This window comes from Mchenga conophoros, linkage group LG16, assembly GCF_057382185.1.
Source record: "Mchenga conophoros isolate Kocher_MC1m ecotype Shallow Benthic linkage group LG16, M_conophoros_male_GT1.1, whole genome shotgun sequence".
Taxonomy (NCBI): Eukaryota; Metazoa; Chordata; class Actinopteri; order Cichliformes; family Cichlidae; genus Mchenga; species Mchenga conophoros.
Window position 1 is genome coordinate 6,596,283 of NC_140541.1, and position 12,416 is coordinate 6,608,698.

Genomic DNA, 12,416 nt, shown 5'->3' on the forward strand with positions numbered 1-12,416 from the left:
AGGGATAAAAAAACCCCACAAAGCCCTGACAAATATTTAAAGATGAATCCGTGAGCTGATGATAGATTTCCTTACAGGCCACTGAAAACCAGTGTCAGACAGTTTTTATTAAAATGTGGCAGCTCAGACAGAACTTAAATTCACATTCTCTGGTTTCAGAAACAGGATTCCTGACTCCTCTTCCTTCTCACTCTTGGCTGTATGTGATGAAGCAGGGAAATCACAGATTCTATTAAAATTTTGCTCAATGATTAAATAAGCAAATGACATAAATCATACACTAGTGTCAATCTGCCAGCAGTATGTGTGTGTATGTTGAATATTTTAATGTGTAAACATGAAATTCTAAGTACAAACAAAGAAAGCCATGTCAGTCATCCAACCCTATTTTTGCAAGTTCATGCTGGAGACTAAAAAACATACTTCAGCAGACTTCAACTACTTTTTAAGTAAATACCCAATATACTTGAATTTACTTATAAATGGGAAATGGACTGGTACCTATAAGCATCTTTCTCCTCAGTTTTAAGTGCTCAAAACCCCTTCATTCTCATTCACCCAATTACACACAGTTATACAGTATTTCTTTTCCCAAATCTATACTTAAGCACTTATATCCAGAGATGGGCAGTAACGCGTTACTTGTAACTTTAAAGTAAAGTAAGGGATTACTATTGCAAAAACGGTAATTAGATTACCATTACTTTCCCGTAGGAACACTGCGTTACTAAAACCGTGATTTTTTGCGAGAATGTCTCACGACAGTGACGTAAGCGAGTGCACCGTTAGTGACAACAGCTGTGTGCGGATCAACAATGGATCATATATCGATTGTGGGAGAGAGTATGAGCGTGCAGCGTTTAAAGCGTGGAAGTACTGACCTTACTTTGAGTTTGATTCCATAAAAAGTGACAAAAACATTAGCGTCCATCGTGCGTGGGAAGAAAACTTCTTTTTACAGCGAAAAAAACCCCTAAACTTCCAAGCAAGTACCGAGTGCGCAACGACGTAATGGGAAACTCACAGAGAAAGTCGCGGATTCTTCAACTGACCGCTGTGGCACACCTGCACCAGGGTAAACCTTCGCCTACCGCGGTGCTGCTTAATAGGTGAAAATAGAGCAACAGGACCGCTGAGTCTTTGACTTTATTTATGTTCTGCTGTGTTTTACTTGCATCTATTTGAAAGACTGAGTGTAAACACAAAAAATATTTTATTTTATGTGCTGGAATGTGCAGAAAATAGGTTTAAATGTTAAACTAATTTCTTCCAGTCAGAGAATGTTGCATAGCCTATAATTACATTTTTGCTTGATGCATAAAGTTAAAAGATTAAAACTGATAAAACAAGTTAAAAAAAGAGATTTTTCCATTTGATTACATTTTGTATGATGGATTATGTAGAAAAAGTAGAATTGGGCTGACAGATCTATCACTTTATCACCTCTTCAGGTTGTAAATCGTGTTTTTAAAAAGTAACTAAGTAACTAAGTAATTAATTACTTTTGAAAATAAGTAATCAGTAAAGTAACGGGATTACTTTTTTAGGAAAGTAATCAGTAATTAGTTACTGATTACTTTTTTCAAGTAACTTGACCAACACTGCCTAACATTCACACACATACTCACACTCCCTAAAGATATGTCATAGGCAACTCGGGGTGGACACATGGACAGGAAGAGCCAGTACGGTGACCCAGAGAGGTCAAACACACTACACACTGTCTTCCTCCCCTCACCCGAACCTGAACCCAGCAGATGACTGCCCGTCCCTGAGCCTGGTTCTGCTAGAGGTTTCTTCCTGTTAAAAGGGTGTTACCTTACAAAATAAAGCGCCTTGAGGCGATTATATAAATAAAATCATAATGAACATCAAGAAAGCACATGCAAATAGAAAATACTGCAAAAGCACATGAAAAACAATGGAAGTGTTTCGCAGTGACAAAAACGTGATGGAACAGCTTCAGAAGTGACAGATACCAAAACATGCAAAGGACTGAGACATGCTGAAAAGAAGTGTGGGATCATTGGTGTTGTGAGGGAGAAAAATATGCAGGCAATGTGCGTTCTGATCACATGACTATAGATAATTAGCTACTATTAGTTGTTTACTGCAGCTGTTTCATCAAATGATTTTCTCCCCTAACCACTTCCATTGTTTAAGTTACAGTGTGTTTGATACGGTAAGCCAGGAGATCAAGCCACTGACATCCCAAAGACAACCTGCTCCACCACCTGAGCCACAGTTACCCCAAACCCATCAGCTTAAATTTATAGCAAACAACCTTCTTTTTTTTTTTTTTTTTGCTTAGTGTTTAAACTGGCTTACACATACCTAGTGTTCATGGTCACGTATTATGGGTTTAAATGCATGTTAGAATAGATTTGAGACTTCTACCCACCCCACCCCTACATTTTCTGTTGCTTTGAATACTTGATCCCAGGCATTTCAACTCATTCGTCTTTACTGCTTTTGCTTCTTACATTGCCATTTTCATCTCTTATTCACACACGTATTCCGGCTTGTTTGTACTGACGTTTGTTCCTCTTCTCTCCAGTGCATACCTCCACCTTCATCTCTCCAGGCTCTCTTTGAACTGCTCCTCACCCTCACTATAGATCACAGTATCGTCTGCAAACATCATATTCCTCCCTGACCTCATCTGTCAACCCGTCAAACACCACTGCAAACAAGGCTCAGAGCTGATCACTGATGTAACACCACTGCCACACTGAAACGCTCACACCTCACCCCTTTCTCGATGTCCTCGTACATGTTGAAACTTGGATAATCATGATTATTAAACTGACATGCTACCATTTTATTAGAAATAGAACACTAAACACAACGCAGTCAAGCAGATTGAAAATACACACAATACAATTAATACAATAGGATATATAATCTTCAGTATCAGTTTATTGTGACATAGCAAGTGTTTACAAAAGAGTGACATAATGCCAGAGTAACAGCACTTTGAAATAATGGGCTGGTATAGTTTTATAATTTGACAATGTTTAAACAAACAGTATTGAATTCTTCATCTGGCAACCCCGTCTATACAAGGTACCGTATGATACATGGCATTTTCAATTGATAACTTGCAAAAGTGGCAATATACAAACTCATCACATTAAAAGTTAGAAAAAATGTCATTATTACTGTTCTAGAAATCCTGTTTATATATACACACCTTTACACACATGGATATCGTTCTGTTACATGCACAAACGAGGCCCGTTGTTACAAATTATTCTGGCACACAAACAGAAATCAAAACAATTATCGTTTAAAAGATATTGTGTAATCACATCACAAAGTTGAGCTCACCATATCAAATCAACAGAAAAGAAAGTTATTACTAGATTTTTTTTTTTTTAATATAAGCACCACTGAAAGTTTGAATTACAAAGGGGTTGACTTTCTTGCATTTCCTCTCTGTTGCATCATAATGGCACTGGTATCTAAAAGTTGTCACTGCTACCAATCCCTGAACACACTGTTAGAGCCCTGGCACTCACCATGCATTTATTACTAAATACAGATTTTTAGCCCATTTATGGTTTTCTCGATCATCAGACTTTATCATCATCATCCCCTGGAGTGCAGTACAAGAACATTATTTATGACTTTACGAATTCTACAGATTGCTTTAAATCAAAGTCCGCACTCTGTTGTGCAAATGTGTAGATGAAGAGCGGGAAGCATTTGAAAGCTCTGAACAAAGCTTTCAAATTCTTCCCAAATGCTAATAAGTGGACCAAACGACTTGTTGATGAGTATAAAGATCACAACCGTGGGCTGAAGGACATTTTTTAAATTTCCCTTTCTAGCTTTTGAAGTTTTCATGTCAGCATCTTTCCTACTAAAAATGCCTCAAACTTTTCATTAGAGAGGATTGCAGTAATGTTCTGGTTGAAATGAATGAAAGATTGAATTGACATAAGAAAAAATAAAAACTGTGCTTTAATTTCTTAACTTAGACCTGCTGGAGGTTCTGCTCATTTAGAATGATTTTCATAACAAATTTATGTCACAACAATATAATATAACATTTGTTTGAACAGAAACAGTTGATATACATATCGTATCACTGCTAAAACTCCCCACTATGTTCTGTTAAAACAAATATTGCTTTCTTATGAAATACATTTTATTTTGAAAGTCACCCTAAACAATGGGAAAGATATTCTCAAATTCCATGAGCATAGACAAAAGATATGTTTAGGAAACCTAATAAAGTTTTCCAATGACAAAATTGTGAAGCTGATATATCTTGTGGACCCCAAATGCTTCTCAACAGACTTGTTTTTGTCTACAAACACTACTGATCCTAAAGAACACTCCAAAATATAACATCTCCATTGAAGGCCTTTTCTCATACACTAGCTGCCATGACGGTGGTAGGCCCGGTGGATAACATGAATACACACATACATTTCTTTCAATTATACACTGATATATGTTACAAATATGCAAAGTTGATTTTCATACAAGCCATAAGAACATTTTTTTCCATATCAAACAAACAGAAATACATGAGTTCTACACATGCTGTAGAGTCTATGTACAGTAATATAAAAAAATAAACACACAAATACATACACATATCTGTTCAAAAACCACACACAGTCCCACAAAGTGATCTCCTCTCAATGGAGTGTACATCTTCACGGGTTATTAGAGTTAAACTCATGTTACTGTAGCCGTTATCTTCTGTAGAGTTCACCAAGGATCCAATCTGCTACATATCCAGAAATGACCCGCAATCTTGTGGTGTCACAATTCAGATTTTACCATCATTTAACAGACACTGCAAAATGGAAATAAGATTAAAGAACAAAACAAAACAAAAGTTTGTCGCTTGTGTTACTTGGGTTTGCTTCCTTCTTCTTTTAATCCTCTAAAATTTTGTTGTGAGAGCATTTTACGCACCAAATTAAGAGCGTGCATTGGCAAATGCAACACTTTAATAATTTAAACCATGAATATACCTAATGTCTAAAATTGAAAATTTTCCTTAAGCTAATGAGTAAAATGTTCCCAGAATTACTAGGAATCTTTACTAAAACTATAAAAACTTAGTCTAGATTGTAACAAAAATAATCTGCCTTTAAAACAGTGCTAATGATCTTTCGGGAGTAGCGACAATCGTCATGAGAAAAAAAAGCATTGAATAGAAAATTGTAATATTACCATTTCATTATATAACACATACGACTGCGGCAATCAACTTTCTGCTTGCACCTACGTAGCTCCACTTTCTTCCTTTTTGGCAGTTGGTAGCATCATTACAAATATTTAGAAGACAAAAAAGGATTGTTTGTGCCTAATTAGCTGTAGAGTCCCCTTTACAACGTGGTTCACATAAACGAGTGGATCAAGTAGAAATTCATGTTTCATTCAAAGCCTTTAACTGCAACTGACTGGGTTTGCCTGGTACAGCAACATATTGGCTATTTTCCAGAAAGTAAAAAAAAAAAAAGTACAGCTGGAAAAATATCAATTGACAAGATAATTTTATATGTATATAAATAAAATAAAAAAACAAATCAACCAATGCCCCCCCCCCTTCTTTTTAAAACAAGCTTTGTGTTCTTGTCAAAGTTTTGGCGAGTAAACATTTTCAAAGCTGACTGCCTTCAATGTGATCTTGCGCCACTGCAACAAAACCTTTTTTGGCAAGTTTCTATTGACTCACATATTAGGACACAGTGAAAATAGTTCTTGCCTTACAGTTTGATATTAAACCAAAACCACTGGGCAAATTAAACAGCAAGCGACAGCTACAACAGTGACACTCCAAGGCCAACTTAAAGATGGCATTATTGCTTACATAGTAAATGCAGGACTCTACGGGAGTCCAGTGAGGCCAGAAAATAAACTGTTTTTCAACAACTGAACCTTGATTCAAGTAAAAAAAACAAAAAAACAAACTTGAACTTGGAAGAGAGATAGTAAAAGTTAGTACCTCAGTAAACCATTATGAATGATTTGCATCTTCAAGTTGGTCTGGAAGTTGAACCATTTACTCAAAGAAAAAACAAACAGAAAACAAAACAAGCAGATATCAGGATTTCTTCTTCTTCTGTGAAGCAACATTAGACTAAATGATCTGGGCATCAGCCAAAACTATGACAACTCAGGCTCGTACACAAAGCAGCATGTTAACCACTGTCATATGCTTGTCATTGCGATCTGTATTGTAATTGCCTATGAAGTATCAGTTAGCACTTTTGCAGTTTTTCTCATCAGACCTTGATAACAGTACACAACTTTTGTTTTTTAAATTTATTGTAATAACAGTCTTCTGGATTGAGCCATTTTGTGGGGGTGGGGATAAAGACCAGGCAAGGGCAAACCGGAAGGCCAGGTGGACAGAAACAGTCAAAGCATTTGAAAGGTATTGAAATGCTACTTGGCCCAGTGTGGTGTTCAGGAGTGCAACTACTCTGATTTATGGCAGTAAAGGTCTTTAAGGGCTTTAAGTTCTTCAATTAGTGTCTTGTTTTGGTTCTCCAGAACGGCCACTCGGTTCTCCAGACATTTAACATATTCCTTCTTCTTCCTGCGACATTCACGGGCTGCCTCTCTGTAGAAGGATAAGACACAATTTGGGTTTTTGTTTCCTTCTGCATGTTGGATTTGATGGGTACTCATTAGCCTCCTTTCTAATACCTGCAATGTGAACACTTCTCAAATGTACCAAACTCTGGGCTGAAACATACTCACTACTATGAATCACTATTAACTTGCTATGAATACCCTGCGATTCCTGGTGCTTGCAGCCGTAGAAATGTATTTGAAGAAACTGCAAAGACATTACAAAACAAACAAACACAAAAACACACAGTCCTCCTTTTTTATACCTGTTCTTCATGAGGCGGACCTCGCGTTTTCTGGTGACCTCCTCAGTGGCACCCTGGGTCGGAAGAGCAGGGGACGAGGCCATGACTACCCCGGGAGCAATGGTGCTGGCAGGGGCTGCTCGGATCTGATAGGCCTGAACGTCACCTGAGGCAGCTAACAGGAAAATTTGACAGAAAGCAGATGTTTAATTTGGCCTCTTAATGAACCGAGTTCATTGTTTAACTATCTTGTTTACTAACGATGAACATCCAAATGTTTTTGTCTTTGCTGCCAAAGACAAAAGAATGCTTTGAAGAATGGCTGTGCTCATGGATAATAGACTGCCACTCTTACCTTGGACCACCACCTGGTTGCTGGGAACCAGTATCTGCTGGCCGTCACTGGTCTGTGCATACTGCAGTATGGTGGCACCAGGCTGGGCTGCTGCTGCATTGGTCATAGTCAGAGTCTGAAGGCCCTGTACTCCATCTGTGCCATTATTGGCCAACTGAATGGCTCCACCCTGTGTGATTGCAACTATTTGAGGGACAAATGAAAGGGGAGAAAAATAAAAGGACAGAAAACACATTATAAATTTGTTTCATTCTTATCGTTCTTCGCTCCCCAGTCTTCCCATAAAGAAAACATTGTGATGAATGTGCTGTGAAGTTGTTATTGTTTCTTTTAGAGTCTTGCGCTTAATCAAACATGAAGCATCAAACTGTATTTCTGTGATGAACTTGCACAAACTGTTAAACATTTCTTGGACTGCCCCACAAACAAAACAATTAGCTAAACAGGTCAGACTCATTGTCTTCCTCGATGTGATGAATATGTGGAATATTAACTGCCCTTTACTTTCTTAACCCAGTTTAAGTCATTTAAAAATGCTTTAAACTGCACTGAAAACATAACATATTTTAATCCTAGTGTGATCTCCCTCAATATGTTTACATTTATATTAAGTAATCAAGGTTTTTGTATTACTGGGGAGATCATTTAAGACTTCACATGAAGTAGTGAGGTTGATGGTTAAATTGCTTTATTTATTATAAATATTTTATATTTTAATTCCTAATTATATTCTTTTAATTACTAAAATAACTTAACATAATTTAATTACTGAACCAAATGTCACTTACTGTATTGGCCGCTGCTGGTCTGGTAGATGGGTGTCGGGACAGTAACAGTGGTGATTGCAGGTGTGGCGGCAGCAGCAGATGAGTCTTCTTCGGCCTTTTCTTCCTCGATACGAGGGACAGCAGGTGCATCAGACGAAAGGTCGTTCAGAATTTTCCTGTTAGGACACGCAGAAGTGGATTTACTGTCAATCCTAGTTATCCATATAAAATAATGTATCAGCCTTAGCATGAGCGTTAAGTCAGGGCAAGCGAGACAGCCAGTGCCCTGTGAAATCTAAAAATAGACATCAGCTACCAAAGTGAAAGCAAACTCTCTCTTTAAACATCAAACAGTGTTCTGTTCCATAAAGCATCTTTCACTGCTTATTTGTATCCTTCCTGTAAATATTAATGCAGTAATATTACATTATTACAATTGCTCCCATGAAAACATAATTTGGTATACTACTACTACTTGTTACATTACATTTGGATTTAACTTATTTGTCTCATAATAAACCTTTAACAATATAAATCTGAGGCCACACACCAACACAAATCCTAATGTGGACACACATATGACCTTTTATTTAGAATTTAGGTATAAAAACAAAGCAATCAGCACAAAGCAAAGGTGAAAATCAGCACAAAGAGACTTTAAGGTATCACAGTGAGTCTACTTTAGAAACAAATAGAAAATGAGGCTGCAGCCTGACTGCTCATCACTGCCTTTGTTAGCTCTTCAAGTTCAGGATCTGGCTGCTGGACTGGGGTCTGCATTCATTCAGTTTTAACATCATTTTGGGTTCTAGGCTAGGTTAACGTTAGCACACTGACTCTGTAGATGCTTGCAAGGAGCTTGGTTTTATCACCGTAATGGAGTTGTTTCTGTCCGGGATGCAGTTTGCACTTTGCACTCGTTTTTGGGGGAATACAAATAAAAGAAATGCCCATATCCATGCTGTAGGCACACCAATATCCCCCCCCCCCCCCCCCCCCCCACACACACACACACACACAAACTAAAATTAGCAGATTGTATTGCAACCAATATGCACAATTTTATCAATTTTATCAAGCAAGAAGAAATGTAACTTTTGGGAACTACTTCTCGATTCCTGAAATTTACAGAGCCAAATGAAAATGGTTTAGTGGCCATCTGACAGTTTTCCCCCAAAGCTTTAGACTCGTCTGTGGCATAACACCACTGTCTTGAATGTCTTAATTACCTGTATGAGGGGCGCCGTGACAGAATCTCTCTGCGCTTCTGAGAGTCGGTCACACTGTCTACAGACTCCTGCGAATCCTCGCTTTCTGCTATGGTGGAGATCTGGAGCATCAATCAAAAGAACAAGACATTAATCAACACTTCATGGCTAATGATCTTGTGCTAAGGCTGAATAAAAAGACAGTACTGCTCAAGCTTCACCTGTACGGCTTGGACCTGTGGGGACTGGATTACAGATGGCTGCGCAGCCTGGATCACACCGTGGACCTGAACCGTCTGTCCGTTGGGCAGCTGTACCAGTGTTACTGTGGGACCTGTTGCTGAAGCATGTCCTGCTGCCATGGACACCTAAATTCAGAGGTGATATGACTGAGCTATCACATGCATTTTAACACACTTCAAGATGGGCACTGAACGCACTGAAAGTAGGGGAAATTGTGTCAACATCATCTTCATCACGTGATTGATACCTGCGCCAAAGTAGCAATCTGTGCCGGGGTGATCTGCTGGTTCTCCGTCTCAGTCACAGCAGTCTCTGCCCCCTGCTGAACCTCTGCTGCTGACTCCATCTTCATTGGCTAACCTGATGTTGTAACCTGGGTACAGATTTGAATGAACGTGTTAAAACGAAGCTTTTGGGGAGCTGCAGCAAACGACTCGCCAGGTGTCAGAAGCTGACTGAAGCTTAGAATATGTTTGAATTTAAACTTCCACTTAAATAAAAACACCAAACTAGATGACTCAGAATGAGTCACCAAGGAGTCAATAACAGTAAACATAACAACAGTTGTCAACCACTGGCCATCTGAGTAAAGAGGTTTAACATACTATCATTCTCTTAAAAAAATATGGCTTTTATGATGCTAATCATCAATAATAAAATCTCCTGGAGCTTCTTCTATACCTGTGCAATGTTCTGGTATTTAAAGCCCGCACTGCTTTACAATAAGCTGAAGGCATTTGTCGTCTTCATGTCTGAATGTAAACCCTGGTCACTTTTCTGTAAAGGCAGAACTGCAATTACTTACTAGGTCAGACCTTAAAATAATTCTGCATGAATTTAAACACAGCATACCTCTGAGAGAATGGCGTCACAAAGCTACTACTCTTCTGCTTCTCTACGAGTTTGTCAGCTCAGCAAAAGACGACTGCTTTGGGTAACAGCAGCAAGAACAGAAAAGGCCAACAGGGTTTTCAGCTCTCATGCTTTCAGTGTAGCGTCTGCTTTCAGTCGGTTTCACAGTCTCACATTTCCCGAGCTAATCTAAAAAAAAAAAAGACTTTTCTCCCTAAAATTTAAGCACAATACATTTTAAGTGGTTCCCCTGCAGGTTTCTGTCATTCAACTTATTCACATTACTACAAATGTAAATATTGTAAAATATAACTTTACAGTAAAATGTTAAAAAGGTTTTTGAGTTAGTTCAGCTGTTTATAACATACCAACAAACCCAGAGCAGTAACTTCACTGTTCATATATGAGAAATTCAGCCCCAAACAAAGACAGGATTGATCAGGATCTAACAGCAAAAAAATCCGACTGTGTCTTCACGTCCAGGAAGGTGAGTTTGGAGCTGAGCAGTTAGTTGAAGATGAATCAAAACTGACATTCAGAACCTCTGATCAGGGTTTTTATTATTTTAATTCCATTAATACTTTTATGTACTATCCCCTTTCAAACATACTACTGTGTTGTCACGTAACTTTGCCCACTCAGTCGGCTGAGTGTTTGACTGGAGGAAAAGTCAAACACTCAGCCGACTGCACAACTCAATCAGTTTGTGCCAAATAACAATGCTGTGTCTGTTATTTGCTCACATTTTTGGCTTTAGTAAAAACATCAGAATAAAACTGAAAACTGCAGGAAAAATAGTTTCAGTGACTAAAAGTAACACCGCATATCTGCTACAACACTTGGCACACATTCATATAACAAACATGACCTGGATGCATTGGGAAATAACTGAATATTCATTCCCCTGGAAAGGTTGTTTTTACCATGTCATTACTCTGAAAACACCCACAGACAACACTGCTTCACAACAAGGCCTTACTCTCCCGACGCAGGCACGACACTTTATCTCTGCTCTGTTCAGAGTGAGCAGAGGTTTCAGTGTGACAGAGAGCAGAGCACCCTGTCAGATGAAAACTTGTGATCACTTCACTTACTGTTATTATGTAAATGCAGCTGAAATCACAGCACAGCCAGGATTGTTGACATACGTCAAACGGTAAAGTATTCACAATAGCCTTACGAATCTCAATGAATAAAACCGTGAGGAGCAATAAGATAAAAGAGGCTGAAAATCATCTCTACACTCCTGTATTCTCTTTTATTCCACGTTATCTCATCTGCTCTTCTGTTTGGGAACAGTTTTTCGGTTTCAGTTTGAATGCATCCACAGACTGACATGCCCTATCCAATTATGACACGCGTATCGTTGCTTCACACCGTATTTTGCCTCTCTGTGAAATTGAAAAATAACTAGCAAAGAAAGACAAAAACTCTTTTTAAGGACATATTGCCGCTTGATTTTCTTCATGGTAGCTTCCATCATATTCAACAAAATCTGCAAAGAGTGTGACTTTTTGCTGACGTGTGACTTTCCCTGATGAGTATGACATCAGACAGGCCAACGTCCTCCTTCCAACTGTAATTTAAAAAAGCCATTCCTTCATATACACAGAGTAAAAATCAGCCTTTAGAAAATGTGGGACACTGTCTCAAGATGTGGGTCGAGGGATAAGGAATAAAAACAGAGAAACATCTGGTCACCCTAGTGACATACTCTGTGACAGAGGCTTAAAAAAATAACCAAATCACAGGTTAGGTTGTTCTTAGAGATTATCAACAATTTCATTTTGTTTGTGTAATTCAGACCACATTATCAGAGCTTGATCAACATCTTAATTTTGCTGCTGAAGCCATTTTCAGGGAGTTAACAATATTAACCAATTGCGCGGGGAAGACAAAAAAATGCAGTTAAACATAAACATAACTGCACATTTTATATATCAAATATAAGTGAAAGCAGTGCACTTTCAACAGTCTTTCTACAAGACGGAGAATTACTGCTGTAGTAACTGAAAGAAGTGCACAACTTTTTGGGCTTAAATTATTTCTGTAAAATTACAGAAAAAGTTCTGGGGGCTCACAAACAAGACTGTCCTGTAATAAAATAAAAAAAAGAAGGAATTTCCTGTTTTTTCACATTACT

The 12,416-nt window shown here is 38.2% G+C and overlaps 1 protein-coding gene across 1 annotated transcript; it reads right to left on the bottom strand.

Moving 5' to 3' along the window:
• Positions 1-2,899: 2,899 nt before the first annotated feature.
• Positions 2,900-9,788, bottom strand: creb1b (cAMP responsive element binding protein 1b). Its single transcript, XM_085249276.1, has 7 exons — positions 9,669-9,788; positions 9,400-9,546; positions 9,200-9,300; positions 7,992-8,146; positions 7,204-7,386; positions 6,870-7,023; positions 2,900-6,592 (listed from the first exon to the last, which is right to left on the bottom strand). Exons 1-7 carry the CDS (start codon positions 9,771-9,773, stop codon positions 6,448-6,450), a joined length of 990 nt encoding a protein of 329 aa, XP_085105402.1. The 5' UTR covers positions 9,774-9,788; the 3' UTR covers positions 2,900-6,447.
• Between the last annotated feature and the right edge of the window lie 2,628 nt (positions 9,789-12,416).